The sequence below is a fragment of the Neopelma chrysocephalum genome, unplaced genomic scaffold (genome assembly GCF_003984885.1).
Source record: "Neopelma chrysocephalum unplaced genomic scaffold, ASM398488v2 Primary Assembly neopelma1_97034, whole genome shotgun sequence".
Classification (NCBI taxonomy): Eukaryota; Metazoa; Chordata; class Aves; order Passeriformes; family Pipridae; genus Neopelma; species Neopelma chrysocephalum.
The window spans coordinates 3,730,747-3,753,777 of NW_020925676.1; the positions used below are offsets into that span (position 1 = coordinate 3,730,747).

General features: G+C 42.5%; 2 protein-coding genes across 2 annotated transcripts in view; both read left to right on the forward strand.

Moving 5' to 3' along the window:
* The window catches only part of LOC113961073 (IgGFc-binding protein-like), a 14,439-nt gene extending 8,021 nt beyond the window's left edge, over nucleotides 1–6,418 (forward strand). The window contains exons 7-13 of the mRNA XM_027671097.1: nucleotides 154–715; nucleotides 937–1,529; nucleotides 2,075–2,648; nucleotides 4,081–4,280; nucleotides 4,706–5,086; nucleotides 5,349–5,635; nucleotides 6,102–6,418. Of these exons, the coding sequence (XP_027526898.1) occupies nucleotides 154–715; nucleotides 937–1,529; nucleotides 2,075–2,648; nucleotides 4,081–4,280; nucleotides 4,706–5,086; nucleotides 5,349–5,635; nucleotides 6,102–6,159 (2,655 nt within the window). The 3' untranslated portion in view covers nucleotides 6,160–6,418. The remainder of the gene's footprint in view (nucleotides 1–153; nucleotides 716–936; nucleotides 1,530–2,074; nucleotides 2,649–4,080; nucleotides 4,281–4,705; nucleotides 5,087–5,348; nucleotides 5,636–6,101) is intronic.
* The window catches only part of LOC113961081, a 521,441-nt gene that overhangs the window by 403,653 nt on the left and 94,757 nt on the right, over nucleotides 1–23,031 (forward strand). The gene's annotated exons all lie outside the window — the stretch shown is intronic.

The following is a 23,031-nucleotide window of genomic DNA, read 5'->3' on the forward strand; positions in this document are numbered from 1 at the left end:
TCCACTGCTTATTATATCAAAACAAAATAAAAAATATAGAAATAAAAATAAAATTAAAATAAGAAATACAATAATAAAATAAAATCAGAAACCTATGATTTCAATCCAGTTCCTTCTTGTCTTCACCCCTTGTCTCCCTCCCCCTTCCTCCAGGTGGACGGCACCTTCGTGTCCCTACCCTTCACCCACTCCCACTTTTCTGTGTTTCACCGCGGTGTCCATGGCTTTGTCATCACCGACTTTGGCCTCACCGTCACATTTGACTGGTACAGCTATGCTCGTGCCATCCTCCCCAGCGCCTACTCTGGTGCCGTCTGTGGCCTCTGTGGCAATGCCAACGGTGACCCCGAGGATGACTTTGTCACCCCAGGTGGCCACCACGCCCTCAACGAGACCCAGCTGGGTGAGAGCTGGAAGGTGGGGGATGTCCCTGGGTGCTCAGCTGGTTGTGGTGACCAGTGCCCAGTGTGTGATGCATCACGGGTGCAGCCATACCGTGGGGACAGGTACTGTGGGGTGATTGCCCAAGCAGGGGGACCCTTCCGGAAGTGTCATGGTGTCATTGACCCGAAGCCATTCCTGCAAGACTGTGCCTTCGACGCCTGTCACTACAGGGGACACCGCGACACTGTGTGTCAAGGTGTTGCTGCCTATGTCACCGCGTGCCAGAGTCACGGGGTAGATGTGGAGACATGGAGGACAGCAGAGTTCTGTGGTGAGTGTGGGTGGGGTGGGGGTGAACAGGATCCTTCCTTCCTTCTTTCCTTCCTTCCTTCTTTCCTTCCTTCCTTCCTTCCTTCCTTCCTTCCTTCCCTCCTTCCTTCCTTCCTTCCTCCCTACTTTCCTCCCTTTCTCCTTCCTCCCTTCTTTCCTTTCTTCTTGGAGGGACTCCTCTTCCCTCTTGATATTCTCCTCACTGCTTCTTTTTATCCCCAGATCTTTCCTGCCCTCCCCACTCTCACTATGAGCTTTGTGGGAGCCCCTGCCAGCCCACCTGCCTCACCCCCTCCATCCCTGCTGCCTGTCCCGACTCATCTTGCTCTGAAGGCTGTTTCTGTGACCATGGTTACGTCCTCAGTGGCTCTGACTGTGTTCCCCGCTCTGAGTGTGGCTGTGAGTACCATGGTCGCTACTACCAGAAGGACATAGAGTTTTACCCCTCATGCCGGGAACGCTGCCGCTGTGGAGCTGATGGTGCGGTGACATGCCAGGAAGCATACTGTGGTGCTCATGAAGAATGTCGGGTGGAAGATGGGGTGTTGGGGTGCCACCCCACTGGTTACGGACGGTTGGTTGTATCAGGGGACCCCCACTATGTCACCTTCGATGGACGAACCTTCAATATCCCAGGATCCTGCACCTACATCCTGGCACGGTTGTGCGAGCCGGCACCACGGTTGGTCAACTTCACAGTGTTGGTGGAGCATGAGGCGGGCAGTCATGGTGACCCAGTGACGATGAAGAGGGTGGTGGTGTCCATCCATGGGTACATCATCACCATGGAGCGGGGACGGAGGTGGGAGGTGCAGGTAAGTCTGTAGACCCCCATGGTGACACAGTGACAATGAAGAGGATGATAGTGCCCACATTGTCCCTGTGGAGGGGGATCCAGTGACACCCATGGTGATGCAGTGGTGATAAGGAGGGTGGAGATGTTCATCCTTGGGTATGCCATCACTGTGGAGCAGGGTCTGAAGACCCTCACAGAGACACATTTATGAAGAGGGTGGTGGTGTCCACCCATAGGTACATCAATATTGTGGAGCGGGATCTGGAGACCTCCACAATAACTTGGTGGTAATAAAGATGGTGGCAATAAAGAGCAGTTGTCTGTGTGGACAAACCACTGTCACTGTGGAGCAGGATCTGGAGACCCCCACATGGTGACAATGTGGTGATGGTGTCCATCTGTGGATACACCGTCACTGTGGAGGGGGAACCAGTAACTCCCATGGTGACATAGGAATGGTAAGGAGCGTGGGGGTCTCCCTCCATGGCTACAGCATCACCAAGGAGTGGGGTATGGCGACCTTATACCGCGTTTCACAAACGTGTCACCCTGTCCCCAACCCAGGTGGACTCAGAGCGCTACACCCTCCCACTGGTGCTGGAGGACAACAAACTCCGCGTTGGCCAAGAAGGGAATAACATTGTCCTCCACACCGCTGCGGGAGTTCGTGTCCTCTACAACGTTGCTACCTTCCTGCTCATTACTGTTCCCGACGTCTATCGTGGCCGGCTCTGCGGGTTGGGCGGTGACTATGACGGGGACCCCAGTGATGACTTCCGGCTGCCCACAGGGGCACTCGCGAGAAACACCCAGGAATTCATCACCTCCTGGAAGATTCCAGAGAAGGATGGAGCGTGCAGTGATGGCTGTGAGGACGGCACGTGTGGCGAGTGTGATGTCACCAATACAGCGTCCTACAACAGGAATGGATCCTGTGGGATCATCCGCGATGCAGAGGGACCATTCCGGGGGTGTCACCCACACGTCAGCCCCATGGAGTATTTCACTCACTGTGTCCACGATCTCTGTGCTGCCAGAGGGGACCGTGGTGCCTTGTGTCATGCACTGCAGGCATATGTTGCTGCCTGTCAGGCTGCCGGCGCCGTGGTTGAACCATGGAGGACAAAGGAGTTCTGCCGTAAGTCAGACAGGATTTCGCCCGTTCAAGTCCTATTTTCCTCAAAAGCTACATTTTCTCCTGCAAAAAAATCCTGAAATTTTGGAAAAAACCTCCTCAAATTCTGGAAAAATTCCCTACAATTTAAAAAAAAACCCACCCAAACAACAAATTTTGAAAAAATTTCTCCAATTTTGGAAAATTTCCCTTGTTCATTTTGGAAAATATTCCCTCAAATTTTGGGAAAAATCCCCTCAATTAAGAAAAAAACCCAAATGTTCCAATTTTGCAAAAATTCCTTCAAAATTTGAAAAAAACCCCTCCCATTCTGAAAAAATCCTAAAAATTTGAAGAAATCAAATTTCAAAATGAGTCCTCCATTTTTGAAAGAACTAACTTAAATTTTAGAAATAATACCTTCCATTTTGGAAAAAAATCCTCCCATTATGCAAAAATTCCTTTCATTTTGAAAAATTACCAGCCATTTTGATAAAAATTTTTCAGTCATTAAAAAAAGGCTCAAATTCCGAAAAAAATCCCATTTTGAAAAATAATTTGAAATATATCTTGAAAAATCATAGAATCATAGAATCAATTGGGTTGGAAAAGACCTCCGAGATCATCAAGTCCAACCCTTGATCCAACATTGCCGTGGTTTCTAGACCACAGCACTCAGTGCCGCATGCAGTCCCATCTTAAAAACCTCCAGGGATTGTGAATCCACCACTTCCCTGGGCAGCCCATTCCAATTTCTGATTACTCTCACTGTAAAAATTTTTTTCCTAATGTTCAAACTAAACCTCCCCTGGCAGCTTAAGACTGTGCCCTCTTGTCCTACTGCTGGTTGCCTGGGAGAAGAGACCAACCCCCACCTGTCTACAACCTCCTTTCAGGGAGTTGTAGAGAGTGAGGAGGTCTGCCCTGAGCCTCCTCTTCTCCAGGCTAAACAACCCTAGCTCCCTCAGCCTCTCAAATTTTGAAAAATTCCCTCTAATCTTAAATTTTTTTTCCTCCAATTTTGAAAAAATGAACTTCAATTTTTTAAAAAATATTGCAGAAAGCTTTTTATTTTTGGTAAAAAACACTTGGATTTGTAAAAAAAAGCTCCAATTTGAAAAAAGAAAAAAACAACTGAGATTTTGAAGAAAACCCTCCAATTTTGGTAAATACATCTGATTTTACTGAAAACCCTCCAAAATGGAGTAAAAATGCCGCATTTGAATGATACCCTCAAGTTTAAAAAAAAAAATCTAATTTTGGGAAGAAAAAGTTTTGATGGAAATGCTCAAATTTTGGGGAAAGACCTCTCCGATTTTGGAAAAAAAACCCTCAAATTAAAAAAAAAAAAAAAACCAAAACTAAAATTTTTCTGAATACCCACAAATTTTGACAAATAAAACACCCACAATTTTGGAATCATCTCAACGGTGTTTCTTTTCACCCTTTTCCCCAGCCCTGTCCTGCCCTCCCAACAGCCACTACAAGCTCTGCACCCGCACCTGTGATGTCACCTGTGCTGCCCTTGTGGGCCCCGCTCCCTGCACCTGGGGGTGCTTTGAAGGTTGTCAGTGCGACGAGGGGTTTGTCTTCGATGGGGACACCTGTGTGTCACCTGAGCACTGCGGCTGCTTCCACAGGGGACGTTACCTCAAGGTCAGGGAATGGGGCAGGTGACCATTGAGGCTGGGGATTGGTGGGGTTTGTTTGCTGGGAACCAGACTGGGGGTTGGGCCGACCCATCTGGGGGTTGGGCTAACCCATCTGAGAGGTTCCAGAGGATTTTGGGGAAAAAAAGAACAACTGATGGTGAAAAAAATTGAGAAATTATAGGGGATTAGCCAGGAAAAAAAAAAAAAGAAAATTAGTGGGGAAAATTGACAGTTAGTGGGGAAAAATGACAATAGGAAAAAATTATAACTAACAGGGAAAACATTACCATTAACTGGTTGAGTTTCCCAAACTCCATCAAATCCACCTGAATTTCTCACTCTCTGACATTTACCCCCCCCCTTGGAATTTGGGAATTACCCTCCAAAATGTGGGAGATGGGTCATAACCTCCAAGATTTCCTGTTTCAGGCAGGAGAGACTGTCACCTTCAACAACTGCTCCAAGGAATGCCATTGTCACCCATCGCGGGGACTGGTGTGCCGGGATATGCAATGTCACCTGGACCAGGTGTGTGTCACCCGTGACGGGTCACAAGTGTGCGCCAAGAGTGAAGGTCACTGCCAGCTCACACCTGGAGCCACCCTGACCACCTTTGATGGCGTCCCTGGGCTTCTGTTGGCCAGTGGCACCTACAAGGTGTCGGCCCTCTGCGATGAGGAGGCACCTGACTGGTTCAAGGTGGTGGTGGAGGTCAGCGACTGTCATGACATGAATGTCCCAGCTGCCACGGCTGCCATCGTCTTTGTCCGCGAGGGCGTCATCAGTGTCAACGGCAACATGGAAGTGTGGGTGAGTGGGCGAGGCAAGGGGCAAGCATGTTGGGGTGGTTTGGGTTATTCTAGAGAGATCTGGGCAAAAATCCTATTAGATTTTGCCCCTTACTGAGCTACTTCACCCAAAATAACGTGGTTATGCTCAATAATTAGCCATTTTTGCAAAGAAAAAGAGTGATTATGGCTAATATGGAGTGATATTGCCCAATTTAGAGCCCTTTTGCCCAAGAAAAACTAGGGTTTTATCATGTTTTTTGGAATTGTCTGGAATTTTCCAGGTCAATGGCCTCTTCACACGCCCCCCCGCCATCATCTCTGACTCCGTCTCTGTGACCTCATCCCCTGGGAATGTCACAGTCACCCATCGTTCAGGGATGTCTGTCACGGTCACTCGTGATGGGGAGGCAAGCATCACCGCGGCTTCGAACCTGGCTGCCCGTCTGTGTGCCCCCTGTGGTAATTTCAATGGAAATCCTAGAGATGACCTGAAGCTTCCAGATGGACGTGATGCCCAAAGTGTTGGCGAGGTGGTGGACATGTGGAAATCCCGGGATTTTGCTGGATGGTGAGTAAGTCCTAATTTTTTTACCCCCATATCCATGTTTTTTTCATCCAGAAATTTGGGAATAATGTTGATGGGGGAGGGGATGGGCAGATTCTGGAAGAAATTTTCCAGTTTCTCTGGTTTCATCCGCAGCGACTGAGGAGGGATCCTGCAGGAACGAGCCTGGTAAGCAAACTTTTTGCCCAAAAATGAGCCATTTTTCATAATAATGGGCCTTTTTTTTTCCAATAAGCCATGTCAATGAGCCGTGTTGCACAATAATTACGATTTTTGCCCCCAAACAAGCTATTTTTGCCCAATAATGAGCCATTTTTCCCCAAATCAAGCCATTTTGCATAATACTGATCCACTTCTGCATAGTAATTACCCACTATTTATTTATTAATATTCCATTTTGCATAATAATTCCCATTTTTGCCAATAATTTTTTTCTGCCCAAAATGATGCAGTTTTCTCTCTGTTCCAGCCACATCTCCCACCAGATCCGTCAGGAAGTTGATGCTCCCATCTATCCTGTCCCATAGGCAGATCCAGCTCTAATTGTCCCAGATTTAGGAAAATTTTGGATTTTGCCTCAAATCCATGAAATTTTCCTGGATTTTCCCCAAAAGGATCATCTCCGTGTGGATCCAGATGCCACAGTGTCCCATCCGACCTCTGGAACCTTCAAAAAATACCAAATTCAGGTCAAAAAGACCTGAATCCCCCTGCTTTTTCCCCTATAAAAATTATACTTCCATTGGATGGTTATGATACAACAGTCAATAAATGCTTTTAAAGGGTTTTTTTGAGGGTGGATTTGAGGTTTATTGGTAATTTTGAAAACTGGGAGGTAACGGTTCCAAAGTGTATGGGAGTACAACTCCCAAGTATGAGGCACTCTGACTCCTAAGTGTAGGGCAATGTTATTCCCAATGGGGGGGGAGGGAGGGTTGTGACCCCATGTGATTCAAATTGCCCCAAAGTGTGGGGCATTCTGACCCCAAGGTATACAGCACTGTGACTCACAAAGTGTGGGGTGTTTTTACGCCAAAGTGTGGAGCATTGCAAATCCAAAATGTGGGGCACTGTGACCCCTAAGTGTGCGATATTGAGACCTCAAAATGTGGGTCGTTGTGACACCAAGTGTGGGATATTTGGCCCTCAAAACATGCACACATGACCCCCAGGTGCAGGGTGCCTTGACATCAAAGTGTGTGACAATGTGACCCAAAGTGTGTGGTGCTGTGGCCCCTAAGTGTGGAGCACCGTTAACCCAAGCACAGGGCATTGTGACCCCAAGTGTGAGGCACTATGACCCTGAAGCTTGGGATATTTTGACCCCAAAATGTAGGGCACTGTGACCCCCAAGTGAGGGACATTGTGACCCCAAAATGTGTGGCAATGTGATCCTTAAGTGTGGGGCAATGAGTCTCCAAAGAGTGGGGCAATGTGACCCCCAAATGTGGGGCATTTTGACTCCAAAGCATAGGGGCACCATGACTCCAAAATATGGGACAATGTGACCCCTACATAAGGGACAATGCAACCCATAAGTACGGAGCATTATGACCCTAAGTATGGACCACTGCAATGTCTACATGGGACATTGCAACCCAAAGAGTGGGGGGGTCTTACCCCAAAGTACTGGGCACTGACCTCCAAGTGTGGGACACCGTGACACCCCAAGTTTTGATCATTTTGACCCACAACTGTGGGGCACTGTGACCTCCAAGTGTAGGGCAATGCAACCCACAACTGTGGGGCACCATGCCTTCCACATATGGGGCAATGTGACCTCCAAGTGTGGGGCACTGCAACCCCCAAGTGTGGTCCGTTGTGACCCCCAACTGTGGGATGTTTTGACCCCAGAATGTGGCGTGTTTTGACCCCAAAGTTTGGGGCACTATGACACTAAAGTGTGGGGCACCACACCCCACACCAAGCCCTGTCCACCCCATCTGCCCTCTCAGTGCTGAATCGCCCCTCTTCCCCTTCCCCCACTTTTCCCCATTCCTGCTCTATTCCCACCTGGATTCTTGGCCACCTGGGCTGTGGGGTAGGGACCCCCAATTGCCTCTCATTTACCTCCATGGGAGCAGGATATCGGATGTCTCCCACCCCATCTTGGAAGTTCTCAGATTTCCTCATTCTCGCCTCAAAAATAATGACAGATATGAAAACCTTGGCAGTGTGATCCAAAATTCCCAGAAATCCAGGAGGACCTGGCGACATTCCCAGATGCTTGTGCAACGGTTTGGGTCTTGCCAAGAAAACTTGGAATTCTCCTGAAAAAAAAATGCCACAAGAAGCTGATTTTTAACCATTTTTTGCTTTTTTTTTTAACCTCAAAATCTTGAATTTTGTTTGTGGTGGATCCGATTTTTGGGGCAAAAGTGGAAAAGCTGGTGTGAGAGTTGTTTCCAAGGATGGGTTCACAGGGTTGGGTAGGGGCTTGGCAGAGAGGGGAGGGTTGGGGGTGCCCTAAGGCACAGGGAGTGGTTTGTGGGGTTTTGGGGTGACCCAAAGTGGGAGAAGGGCTTGTAGGGGGGCAGGGAGGGAGAGAAAACTCGCTGACACATTTCAAATATTAATTAAGCTACTCAAATATTTCTATATTCAAGCAATATTCAATCATTATTGTTGTGTTGGTTTCTTGTTTGGTCTTTTTAGACACAATGACTAAAAAAGGTTTTTTTATTTATCTTTTAAGTCAAGAATTAACATGTTCACATTTTGCAATGAGAGTTATGGTCACCCTCTCTGTGAGCTCTATATGTGAATGGGTTTTTATCCTGAAAATGTGCTAGTGGTCTGATTTCTTTTTTTTTTTCCCTCCCTTAATTTTTTTAAGTATTTAAAGATTTCCATTCACCTATTTACAATGGTAAATAGCCCTAGAAAACCTTGAATGGACAGGACGTCTCAGAAGTCTTTTTAGGCTGTTATGTTGTAAGAGATCAATTGCAATAAATCAAAGGTTGATCAATATTTCATGTTTTCCTCTGAGATTAATGTGTTTAAACTTTTTTTGTGTTTTAATGGAGAAAAGCTCCACCAACACACAGGGGTTGGTCACTAACTCTTGGATAATTTATTCTGTTTCAACTATTATTTTCATCACATGGTCACAATTCTTGGGAAATTAAAAAAAATTGGGAGAATAAATTCAAATCCTTATTTAAAAAAAAAAGAAGAAGAAGAAAATTCCCTAAAAATAAAACTGAGCAGCACGTGCATATTCCATGTGGTGTTTCGCTACCTGTTCAATACAAAAATCCATCAGCAGTTTTCCAGGGGGAAAACGTCTTCATCTAAAAAGTGAAGCCAGTTGTTTCTACATATTGAAGACACAATGCAGTTTTTTCTCAGAATCAGCAGTCTGAGAAAATACTTTCAATTAAAACAAACAAAAATTCTTGTTTAGTTTTGTGGTTTGGGTTGGTTTTTTTTGTTGTTTTGTTTTGTTTTGTTTTTTTGTTGGGTTTTTTTTGTTGTTTGTTTGTTTGGTTTTTGTTGTTGTTGTTTTGTTTTGTTTTGTTTTTTACTTTTGGCTGTAGGTGCCAACATTTTAATTCTCATTTTCAAGACCATGCACTAGGTTTGGTTGCCAGGCCACACTAAGTTTCCACTGAGAGTCTCATGTGAAAGCAGAAGAACAGCTTTGGTCACAGAAATACAAAGCAAAAGGTGTGAATCTTGTAGTTTGATTTTTTTTTTTTTTTTTTACAGGGAATATGGTGGTGACAGCAATGGGAGGGTGCAGGACGTGGCACATAGAATCTGAGTCATGGAATGGTTTAGGTTGGAAAGAACCTTAAAGCTCATCTTGTTTCAGCCCCCTGACAAGGGCAGGGACACCTTTCACTAGACGAGGTTGCTCCAAGGCCCATTGAACCTGGCTTTGAACACTTCCAGGGATGGGGCAGCAACAGCTTCTCTGGGCAACCTGTGCCAGGACCTTACCACCCTCACAGGGAAGAATTTCTTCTGTATATCTAACCTAAATTTCCCCTCTTTCAGTTCAAACCCATTACTCCTTGTGCTATCACTACAGTTCCTAATGAACTGGATCCCAGATTTTACTTGCCTATCTGTTACTCATGGGCCCTTTCCTCCCTGAAAGGGATCTCTGTGGGGCATCCACATATTGTACCCTAACTATTGGAATTCTAATGCATCACAGGTCTGTGTTTTGCTCTGAGATCCATGGTGCTTGTCTGGGTTTCAATTTTTTCATGATCTTGTGTATTTGAATGGTCCGCACAGCCCCCACATGCTGGGGGAGAGAAGAGGCCCAGCAGAAGCAGGTACCTCCTGTTCGTAAGCTTGTGCCATAGCATGAGGCAATTGCTCTTCTTTCAGAAAGTTTCTACAAGCAAAATCAATGAAGATTACTTCTGAGCCACAGAGAATCTTTTCTCCCCCCCTCACTGGGGCACTTTTTATTTGAACTAAGTAGACAAGTTCCTTTTCAGGAGTGAAAGGGCCCAGGAGTAAATCTGCCTCCAGCCTTGTAGAGATAGTTACCTCTGCAATTTTTTTCTGCCTACAAATTCCACAGTACAAATACCAAAGATATTTTTTTTCTGTAAAACAAGCACACATGTTTATATAGGTCTTTGTAAATTCCCTTTCCATGAAAGTGGATATAATCTAGAAGATTACATAATATTGCTCTGGGAAAGAGGAGTAGGTATGAGGATGTTCCAGAGCTAGATGGACCAAGGCAAGGCCAAACAATGAAAAAAAATAAGAAATGACAGTACTGCAGATAAGTCACTGTGATTTCGGTACTGCTGAGCCTCAACCCCCTCAGAGCTGAGATACTATCACAGTAGTGGTGCCTTACTCAATGCTGATATGGCAAATAATGACAGAAAATGGGAAGAGGCTGTGATGCCACCTGAGCCAGAAACAGCTTTTACTCCAACGGAACTGTATGAAAGCATGTGCTGTGTGAGCAAACTGTGATCACCTGACAAAAAACATGCTTTCTATGACTGCATCCTTCCTGCTATCTGCCAGCAAACCTTTTCCTCCTGCCTCTGCCTCCAGCTCTGGCATGGCAGACAGCTGGCAAGGCAGTGAGTGAGGCTGAGAATATAATCCTATTGTGTTTTACAAAGTCCCACACAGTTTTAGACAGCACCTTCAAGCTCTTTGTTTAAGTTGTTCAATAATGTGCTCAGACACCAGAGCTGGGAATTAAAAACCCAATGCCAGGCATTGCAGAAAAAGTTCAATGACTGGCTCACTGATGAAGCAGGAGTGGAGTTTGTGTGAAAATGAGTTGTGCAAGGATACAAAAGTGTATCAACAGACATGGTTTGGCCACTGAGTGTTCTCTGACCTCTAGATTGGGCCTTACATCAGGATAAAGTTCTGAGGTTGTGACAGATGGGCTGGCACACATTCTGTGGCAAGGTGGGCTTCAGCTGCTCAGGTACTGAATGCAGAGAAGAAAGGAGCGGTGAGAGAAGAGGGAATATCTCTCAAAACAAGAATAAGCTACACTTTCAGCTTGGCTTTTACTCCAGAAAAATGTCCTCTCAAGCTTCTAAATAAATGTTCTGTTGTTCTGTAATGGAAACCCCTCTCAATGTATTTTGTGCAGAACAGCACTTTGTGACCCTGCTGTCATGAAGGGCACAGGGATCCCCACTGGGGCTGGTTTAAATGCCCAACTCGTAAAGGTGCTCTCTTGTGCTTTGGCTGCAGCAGACAGATGTTTAGAGATTTCTCAGGCTTTATCCCTCCAGACAGGACGGGGGAATAAGGTAATAATCACTGCTAATTTGTAAATGTCTTCCTTTGCCAGGCTAAAAATATCTCAGACTCCCACCTCAAATAACATTTTGCAGGCTGAGCCACCTGTGCCCAACGTCTGTGCTGAGTATGAAGCTGGATACAGCAGGGAGATGGGAAGAGTCAAGGTCAAACTCCAATATTTGGTGCTTTTTAAGTGACATACTCTAAGAACTTATTTTCAAAGACTCTGGCTTCAGTTTGCCTTGTGCTTTCAGATGATTTTGAAGGGATTTCCTGACTAGTGGAACAGCTTCTCTTTTCCTGAAAAACTGGAAATTACTTCATTTTACTAGAAGGCAAATTGACTCTCTTCTAGGCTGAGGAATTAACATTTGCATCACTTGACACAGATGCATGCACCTTGCGAAGTATTTGGAGTGTGATTAAATCCCCTGCTGCACCAGAGCCAAGATATGGATTCAGACAGGCATGTTTCACATCACCAGGTCAGTGGATCATAATTATATGGGTCACTCAGCAGCTGCAGCTCCTCTGCCAGATGGTTCATGCACACACACTGGTGCCGTCTCGAGCAAGGCTCTCAAAGTCACTCTGGAGGTTTCACCAACACAAGACCTGTCCAATCCATTGAGATGATACCTTCCGTCCCTGGAAAGTGATGAGAACATTGTCTTGTTCTCCCTGCAGTTGGCTGAGTGGCCGGTGCCTGCTGGCAGCAGGAGCAATTTCACAGGATGACTGGTGAGGTCTGAAGCTGAGATTATCAACGCTTGATGGGAATTCCTAAGTGTCAGATTGGGTGAGAAAAACACCCCAACCTTCAGTTTCTGGCATAAGAGTCACATTTATTACTCTCCTCACAGACCTAGGTGTAAGGCTTCTTAAAATAAAATTGTCTTGAAAATTAATTGTACCCAGATTATTCTCTCTGCTGCTAAAATAATCACATTCCTGTACTTTCCACAAGGCATCTATCTCCTCCAGGAGGAAGGGGACTGGAAGGACTGGAAGGACCTTCTCAGCAGCACCAGTGACATGAATGTAGTTGTCAATATAGACACAATGTGGCAAACAGCACGTAGCAAATGGGAAATAGGAAGAGATTATTCATTGCCACCAGTATAAGGCTGAGCAAACCGACAAACCAACCAGAAATACTTCCAGCAGAGCACAATGGCTGTCAGCTTGTTAACAGTGGTCTGGTCAAAAAACCCTCCTTTTTTGCCTCAAAAAACCACATTGAGTAGACTACATCTGAAAGTCTCAGACTTCTGAACTGCTAAGCCCTCCTATGATTGAAAAGACAATAAACCTAGGGCACTTAGGAGTGTGAAGTCCCCTCAAAAGATGAGCTTAAACTCGTATGAACAAAATGAGATGTCCTGCTCATTAGTTTATGTGTCAATATCTATGAAAGGTGAGATGCTTGTACCACTGAACCCCTCCTTGCAGTGCCCTGGACACTTCAGGGGAGTTGCAGCAGCATCTTTTCTGCTATTCTCCTTTCCCTCAGAGGCAGGAGTTACGAATCATAAAAGGAAGGAAAGAATATAAACTTATTTTCCTACCAATTGATTTTGAACCACCCTCAGAGTAATTTTAGCAGTCCACAGCAACTTGTATAGGACTTGATTTAGTCACAAATCCAAAACCTATAGACATAAATCTTCCTTAAATTTGGGGGCATTTGGATAGGAGCTTGCAGCAATAATCTCACCTGTCCCTCTTCCCTCACACAGTATAGCTAAATAAATGTATACAGAGACATTGTATTTGCTGGTTTTCAATTATTTGTCTGAACACTGAACCGTGCTTCACCCTTTTGGTTGGAATCAAAGGGAAGAGGCAGGTGGGGTTGTGTTTCTGTGCAGTCTACATGTTTACGGCTTCTTCCAGATAAAGGATATGATGATCTGTCTGTCTGCCTGACACAGAGGGTGATTTGCACACCTATTACAACTGAAACACAAAAGCCATATAGTTGTAAAGCACATGCCAGTATAATTAAAATGGGATATAATTAGATGATAGCAAAGAGACACTACAGCACTACAGGGTGCTCACACAGTAAAGCTATACACAAAGGAGAATATATAAATGCAAAAGGTACCTTGCTTAGGATGCAAAGCCACAGATATTATTATCCCATATTAACCATAATACTTTTCCAGAAGCTTTTCAGTAAGAAACTGTCTTAGAATCTCTCAGCCACCTTTCTCTGCCCAATTAGCATTTTGACTTTGATGGCTGTGTAGGGAAATAAATGATTTTATGGACAGACGATTTCCCTCAGGTCTGAAAATGATTAAGAAAGGTCTTAATGTGACTGAAAGGGAAATTTAACAAAAAAAAAAAAAAAGAGAGAGATGTTTTTAATTCTCCCAAAAAGGGCACAGTTAATGAAAACTGAGTGGTAAAATCTTCTGAAAAGGTGTAAGAAAATGGTTGGGGTTTGCTTTGTTTTTTTGTTTTGTTTTGTTGTTTTTTTAAATCCAGAAAGAGTGATATTCATGGTAAGTCAACGTGACAAATTATATTTATGTCACACTTAATGAGATTAGAAGTGCTGTGAGAAGACAAGTCAATGCAAAACCACAGGTGATCCTGCTGCTGACAGCCTTAGCAGATGCAGAAAATGAATCACTGTCCCTTAAGTCCCTGTAGAAATGCTTCAGGGGCCTGCTTGATGCTTAGTGCCCTCATGGCCTGATAAAAATAAATCGGCATTAATTCTGTTAAGGAAAAAAATTACCTTTCTTTTGAGGAGTGAAACAAGGAGGCCTGCTCCAGGCAGTGCAGAAAAGAAGAGATGCCACCCAAAATAAAACCGGAGAAGTCCTCAGTGAAGCCATGTGGTCAAACAAACTGCAGTACCAAACACACTGCTAAAGCAAGATGTGTGCAACATCAGCAATCAACTGGTGTAAGTCTCATTCTTTACAAAAGAGGAGTTAAACAACAAACAAAACTCCAGTAACAGGGCAGTTCAAGCAGGAATCCATTACAGCTCATTAGAAGAGTATTCAAATATTTCCCCTAGGAAGGAGGCATCCCAGCAGGTTTGTAAAGCCTAACCTTTTTTTTGAAGGCCAAATCATGTGCTGCAGGAGGAAACCAAAGCATAAGCCAGGTAAGGATGAAAGAGATGTCTCTTCCCACCACCCACTGCCCATCATGCAGTGGAATACCTGCCTCAATTTTACCAGAAAAGCAACGTCACTGGTGCAGGACAAAAGGACATTTTCTCACACATCCATGGACTCCCTGAAATGCCTGCAACCAAGGCTATCAATCAGTGCCAAAGACATCACTTGTGCTTCAATGAGTCTGATTTTTATTGCACACACCTGTTGAAATGATATCAAACTGCAGCACAGATATTGTGATACAGAATAGACACCAGTGGCTATAGCAGGTAGTGTAGCCTTGTCAAACACAGAAATGAAAGGGAGAAAATGGCCAGGAACCGCTGAGAGATGGTAAGACAGACAGTGGGCTGGATTAGCCTCTGGGTTTTTGCACAGGATGGCCCATGTGGTAGAGAAGTGATCAAAAGAGGAGCAGCCTAAGACAAACTGCTTCATATTTGCCTCATGCTAGAGATACAAGCATGACTCCCATGGCTCAGAACTACTGGGTTTGTGTCCATGGCTGTGTCTGGACAGGTTGATGAATACCCAATTACTCCAGAGAAGCAAACCATATTATTTCTTTAAAATGCTCTTTTCACCCTGCAGAAGGAAATGACCATTCCTTTAACAGCTGCATCACAAAAGTAAAAGCATTGTCCTTGTCCTGCAGGCACCAATCTATTTTTCTGTCTCTTTGAAATATCTGCAAATTTCTTTGTGATTGTGACTGTATTCAGAGACCAGGAACCTCCAAATGCCACCAAATCATCACCCTCAGGAAGCCTGACAACACAGGTCTCAGCCAGGCTTTGGCTGGTAAAACCCAGAGGCATAGCAAATTCAGCATCGAACACATTTCAAAGCCACCTAACATGCTGATTTAACTAAGATATGTGTACAGAATCTGCTAATCTTTCACTCAGAGCTGGCACACACTGAAAGGAGCAGCTGTGATCATGTGTAGTCTTTGTGGCATGGGGAGTGTATTCCAGTGATATTGCATTAAACATAAAGAAGAAGAAAAGAAAGATAAAAGCAGTTTATGCATAAGATTAAGCAACTGGGACCTCTAAAATATCCTTTTCATAGCAGTGTTCTTGGGGTTCTTTATCTTGAAAGCAGAAGGCAGCACAGGCTGAGCTCACTGGCACAGCAAATATGTCAGGCATCTTGTCAATAAAATCACCCTTTTCTTCAGGGGTGCAGGAAGAGTTCAGCAACATCAACAGAAAAGGCAATGGAAATCCACTGCTCTGTGCATGCATTTTATGTTCAATAGGCCAAAGGGAGAAGACTGAGTCATACAGAAGCTGCTGATCTGCAGAGCTGCTCAATTTTTAGACCTTTCTTACAATAACTTGCTGTTGCATTCAAACACTGCACCAACTCTGTGACTGAAGAGCATGAGCAACGCCAAACCTATCTGAGGCAATCAATCCTTTACAACTCAAATGTGCCTTCAATTCTTGAACCTCATTAAAATAAACTAAACATGATGTTCTGAGCCACCCAAAGGAATCTGGTGTAAAGTGTCTTCAGGGACAGGAAATAATAATATGAGTAATGGATTTACAATGTCCAAAGTGGGTGTTCTCCCTCTTTCCCCTTCTGCTGCCCAACTGCTTTGAGAAATGATGTTCAAAACCAATCTATTCATTTCTGCCTCTCTTAAAAATGAATCTACTTCCTTATTATCCTACAAAATTGAATATTTAACTTCAAGTAAAGTGTTCCATGCATGCTGAGTTGTTTTGTTTCCTTTGTGATAGAAATGGAAACACAGTCTTCAATCTCAATAGAAATATTTTGAAAATTTATTTGAAGACTGCAAAAAACAACAAAAAGAAGATAGTGTTTTCTTTATCCCAGGGGAATCTGAAGAATCTGCTGGGAATAGAAATGTTTGCAAAATTCGGTAGAAAAAAGACTGGTTTACAATTCTTTACAAAGAGAGATGTTGAAACTCTTGGAGAAATTCAATAAAAATTTTATTTTCAAGATTTGTCATTCATTATGATATTTACCAAGATTAATGTGCTCAACTCTTAAGCCAAATGCACCCTTTCTATGTGTCATGAGCACACTAGAGAGATACATACTTTATAATTTTCAGGATTAAAGAGAACCAATAATTATACAATTTATGAAAAACCATCTAATAAATATGTTTAGATGTTTCCTATGCCATGTCTGTATTTATAAATAAATAGCAGATTCCGTATGCCTCTTTTAGAATAGCAAAGATGGCTAAGTACTATAAAAGCAATGTTTTCTATTCAAATCCAAGACCCTCTCCAATTTTGCCACTTGTGGTGGACTTTACTCATATAGGAAATGTTCTCTGTTAAGTATTTGTATGTTATTTTTCCATAAAAATGGGTGGGAAGATCTGCTCTCCATAAAAGAAATTTCAACTAGGAAAATATTTAGGCAGAAATATGGTGCCTTTTTTTTTAAATTGACATATGTAATGTTTTATTTATAATACTTTAGTTTCAAGAGAGGCAAAATTTCCACTTTGGGTGCAAAACAAAAACAGGGTAATCTGTCTTTAACAGATCAAACATGTATATATATATATTTATAAATATATTCATGTTGAGATGCACTTCCTGACTCCTGGAAAAATTATTCCAAAGTACAGGCACCTCTGAAGGTTGTTTTTGTGTTAAACTGAGCACTGAAACTCACATTTAGTCTTCCAAGTATAGTGCAGTCATGGCAACTGAGAAAAGAAGTTTGGTATATTTATAGGAGGAAAATAACCATATCAAATTTCTCCTGCCTTTACAAATTATATTTAAAGGTCGGTAGGTCAGAAAAATACTTTAGAATATGTTTAGCTTAGAAACCTATGCAAATTATGTATGGTAACTTATAAATGAAACTATAAATGTCTGATAACTCCCTGTAATGACTCCCTTAGCAGATACAATTCATTTCCTTTGTGTACATTCAGCATGGAGAAGCGCCAATTTCCTCAGAATTTGCTTTGTACCTTGTTTAACCATCATATATCTACAAACCACTATGGAGTAAAACTTTGCCTCTGGGGTTTTAGAAGCTCAGACTGACATTTAGACTGAATGTACACGTATAAAAAATGTAAAACAGACACACAAAGTCAAAAGCCAGAGATTAATAGCAACCTGATATGCAAGTCACTGAATTAAGATCTGACAAATGATGGAAGGAAAATGAAAACTTTAAAAAAACCCAACAAAACAAAACAAACAACCAAAAGCCAAACCAAACAAACAAAAAAAACCCCCTTACATTCCAAGTGATAGAGGTAAGAATTGAACACAGAAAAAAAAGGCAAATTAAGTAGACACAGGGGATGAAGGAATTTGTTCAGATTCTCCCTTAGCTTGATGCCCTCACCCACAGGTACAGGGGTTAAACAGGTGCAAGTGAACAGGTGAGAGGCCCCTTGTGGGTTCTGGAGGCTGATCTTCAGTCTGCAGAGAGCCTCAGAGACCCACAACCAGGCATAGCTCCCAAATGACCTGACCAAGGAATATTTGAAACAGAAAACATTATCTTCATTTGCAAATTTAAGGAAATTTGCAGGGCAGACAGTTTCATAGGAAAGAATTCTGCTGTATCACAGAGGTCACTTGCTGTATCATAAAAGCCATCTTGCATGGGGGAGGGAGAAGGAGCACAGAGGTAGCTGGTGGCACTGGAAGAAAAAAAGCTTTTTCTGAGCCCTGTGTAAAAACACCTGCTTATTTTTAAGGTACGGTTACATACATTCAGAATACTTTTATGGAATCTTTGCAGCCTGTTTCTGTGAATCTCCATGTCCATCCATGGTGTTGCAATCTCTCTCTGGTTTTATTTTCCACAGTATCTGGTTCATGTCTCCAAACTGGAGGTCCTGCCCATCCGGGTCCAAAGGAGTGCTGCCAGGTTTCACCGTATTTTACAGCAAACCAAAGAAATAAACAGGAGTCAGCAAACCCAAGAATTTCAGAAAATGGAACTTCACACCTTGAAATATGTAGGGTTGAGCATGTGAGTGTGGTGGGGTTGTGAGGAGGGGAAACCCATCACACTCTCAGGATTGCCTTCCTCTGAGCCTCAGGAGGCAAAGCTTTTATGGTCAGTTTTTAAAGTCTTTTTCTAAGTTTTTCTTACAGCTTAGCCATGGGAATTTTGTAAACAGCTGTGTTTGTTGATGACCCATTCTATATGCATACACAGATACATGCATACATACACCTGCAGATGTAAGCAAAAAGTTAAGGAAGCAAATAAAGATGTAATACATGGCCATCCAAACAATTCAGGAAGCAATTTTTCATAAAATTTAGAAAAAACCTGTCACAGAAAGGCTGAAAATAATTATAGTAGCTAAAGAAGTACGAGAGAGATGAAGAGAGGAAAAAATAGCAACAATTCCAGCTTCCTACATCACAGGAGCTCCAGACCTGAAAAATATGTTCCACATTTAGAAGGAAGAGAAAATAAAACAAGACAGGTGAAGCACAGGATCAAAAAAGTTTTTCAACAATGTTATCTACCTAGAGTGTTCAGGAGCTGACCTTATTTCTACAAATTAACAGTAGGTATGAGTAGTATTTAACAAGTAATCTCCCATCTCCTTCAAGAGTTTGAACCTGTCAAGAGAATAATGGGTGAAAAAATACATTCTTCAAATGAGGTGACACTGTGCCATACAAAAAAATAATTTAACATGATGGAAAAATAAAAATAGAAATTATAGTAAGATAATTCTACTAAAAAATAGAGCAAAATCACATCATTTTAAGCCAGTTATTCCAATATAGGGGATAGCAAATGCTTGGTCAACATACATCAAATACTTACAGGTGGAAACATTGACTCTGGTTTACTCCAACAAATGTTCTCGAGTCCTAACTATAGTTGTGGGGCAAGATGTGAAAAGTCAGCTCTGGAAAAAGACCACTTTCAGGAGCCTGTTTGGAAAGAATGGAAAAGAATGTGAATATTTTTGAGCAATCTATCATAATTGCATTACACTCTTTGTGAGGAACAAGGTCACTGATTAAAATGTGTCAAGAGGCAGAACCGTGATACCTTCCCTAAAATAAAGCTTTACATGGAGCTGGAAGATATGTGAAGAAATATCTTTTGACAGCATCCTGCCTCTTGTTCAGGAGGAGCAGCAGAAAGAGTGAACTTTAGGCTCAGGACTCCAACAAGAGAGGCTGGAAGAGTAGCTACCCTTCTACCTGAAAAATTATGTGAACCACATTAGTAATCTCATCTTATATAGCTCTTGATGCTTCTTGTCTTGTCATCATCCTTAAAACCAACCTGCATTTACACATTCTGAGTTCTCTGTTCCATAAGGGCTGAAAAAAAAGAGAGAAAAGTGCCTACAGAACTGAATATAGTTGACTTAATTCACAGTAGGAAGCATATCACCACTGAAATCAGAAATTCAGAAATTCAGTTCAAATTAAGTTGCTTGAGAATCGAACTCCAGATGTGTGAGGGATGACATTGTGAGCAGAGCAACGTCTCCCTCTGCACGACAGGACAAAGCCATGCAGGAGGCTGAGGCCAGTTATTGTCATTCTCATTTACAGTCACACTGCACTCAGAAGAGGCCCCTTAATGAAAAAAACAGGATTTGATTCTGACTGAAACTAAGAAAAGATTTCAAGACAGACTACTCTAAACAAGCTCCTGGTGCTCCTGTGACCAATGCACCCAGGTTATTGCCACGTCACATTCTGCAGCTCAGCAAGAAGAGCAGAAAACATACCCTGTGCTAAATAAAATGCAATGCTTACCAGTAATTAGCTTTTCCAGCTTCTCACTCCTGAAATGAATTAATCTAAAATGCTGGGAATTGGATTTTAGCTTCAGTCTTTATTTTAAGCATAATCCACCACCATGAGCTGGATTTAATGTTTACTTAAGTGGTTGGAAGTTCAAGCACTTTTGATTATCAGATTTCTCTGCACTAATTGGTTAATTTAAGTTAGAACAAAAGAAGAATATCAAAACAAATGTATCTAATCAGGCATCCAAAGCTGTCCAGACAAGCAGAGCATCATTACATTACCATTGTCTTTGGAAGACAGCAATTACTGAAGTCATGTCACAGATGGTTAAAAACTGATTTAGATATTTCATATTGTTTTTCCCTTCAACCACATAATTTTGGCAGTTTGACATGAATGTCTCAGGCCACATTTCATCAGATCAAATAGAAGCTTTGATCTCACAGTACAAGGTAGATTTTACTTTAAAATTTGAATGTGATTACTGTCTAGTGAACATATAAGCAAACTGATTTAATGAAGATGTGATAAGATAATATCATAAATACACAGGCAAAACGATTTTCTCCCTTTTTACCCCTATACTGTTAAGCCTTTCTACAGTTTTGTACTTACAGTTTGCCCAATTTTTTTAAGGCACAGGTATATCTTATGTCTAAACTTTAGTCTTCATCTGTCATCTCTCCATAAATCATCAAGCCATTTTTCATGCAAGTGAATTGGGAGATCTATTACTGAGACCTTTGTCTTGCTTTAGTCCTATTTTAAATATCTGAATGAAGATGAGATGATGCAGCCAGTCTCCCGTTGGCCCCATGACATCAGACCAGTGTCTTTGCCAGGAGAGAGAATGTTGCATCTGCTGCTCCTGCCCCATGCTAAGAAATTCAGCAGGAATGAAGGGATTCAGGAGGACCTTTCTTTAAACTTGCCTTCTGGTGAAACAATTTTCTCATGTTAGTTTACTATCAAACAGAAATCATCACAGATTGGGAACACAGTACCATTAGTGTCATTATTAATTAATTAATTTATTTTTCAATTTCTGATGCAAATAAGAGATGAGTTATGTGAGACATATATTCCTGGAAGACCGATGCAAAATCCAGGGCAATGCTTCATCTCCAGGTTATGAATGATGGGACAGAATTTAGTTCAGTATGTGTGCTGGTTTGGGCTGGGATAGAGTTAATTTTCTTAATAGTAACTATTATGGGACTATGTTTTGGGTTTGTGCTGAAAATAGTGTCAATATTACTGGGATGTATTTAGTTATTTAAATTCTGTCTTTTCTTTCAAACTTCATTAGCATTATTTGATCTGTGCAAAAATAGACAAGGTAACGAGGCAGTTAATCAAGAAAGTGATCTTGTTGATAATTTAATGCACTCTTAAGGGGTGCTTCTCATGAATTTATTCACCGTTATCAAAAAAATTTGGAAATAATGTTTTTACATTCTCCAAACATGTTACAATTCCTATATTTCAGAGGGAAAAGTGAATGAGCAGGGATACTGTGAAGAACTAGACTTTTTTAAATGCCTTAAAACATTGTTACTGCAGCAAGCTGTGCAAGCCTCCTGCCAGTACAGTGAAGATAAAGGCTGAAGGAGGAGGTCGTAGTCTGTGTAGATCTGGGGCGACTCTTTGGGTGTGTGATACTTCTCTAGGTAACTTCTGTTTATCTAAAGGAGGCCAGTGGCGCACTCTGGGCATGTGATGCTCACCTCCTGTGAGCCAGGCTGTGTCAAAAAGGCCCTGCATGCACACACCCATCACTACCCCGGAGAAGGTCTCTTGGCAGGGGTGCCTTAAGCACCCCCTCCAGAGCCTAAGCGACTTTGCAAAAACCATCACTTCCAGACTCTGCAAAACCAGCCTCCTCCCACCAACATACACATAGGGAGGCACTAGGAGGATTTCTCAGGGTATATAAACCCATCAAACTGGGTTTCATGGGCTTTTCTCCCCCACTACTCCCCTCTCTCTCTCTCTCTTTCTCTCACTCACCTTCTCTCTCTCTCTCTCTCTCTCTTTTCCCTTTCCCTTACACATTTTCTTGGGTGCTATATTACAACCAAAATGGCTAAATACCTCTTTTCCCTTGCAATACCTTTATACCTTTATACTGCCATGTTACTATAGACAATAACAACCAAAAGGGCTACATACCTGTTTTCTTTCACAACAAAACTGTTCTAAAATAAACCACACATATATATATATGTATATAAATACTGATCATCTATTATCGATTTACTTTAATTAGCACCAAGGAATTTATTAATAAAACAAAAGTTACTCCTGCCTGGCAGGGCAGGTCATAACTGATACACATGATTGTAAGGCCATGACTGCACAGCGGAGTGGAGACAGACATGCAGAGACCCAACATGTGTGTGGTTACTGCAGTGGTGTAAAACCACTGCCAAGGAGGGGGCTATGAACTACAGCTTCTAAGTCAGAAACATAGAAGAGCAAATTACAGTAAAGTCAGAATGCTCTGAGCAGAGCAGGATACATTTAGCAGATGATAAAAATGTCAGTACAGCTACTTTTGAAAGGAATGAGCACAAAATGCTTAAAACCTGAAAGTGGTAGCCTGGTGAGTCCGTGATTCCATGCATTGTCCTCTTTCAGACTCAGCTTCCCAAAGCCTTGCTCCTCTTACATCCTACAAAAGGGCCTTTGGTTTCTTCTGATGCCAGTGTTCTGGATTCCACTTGTTATT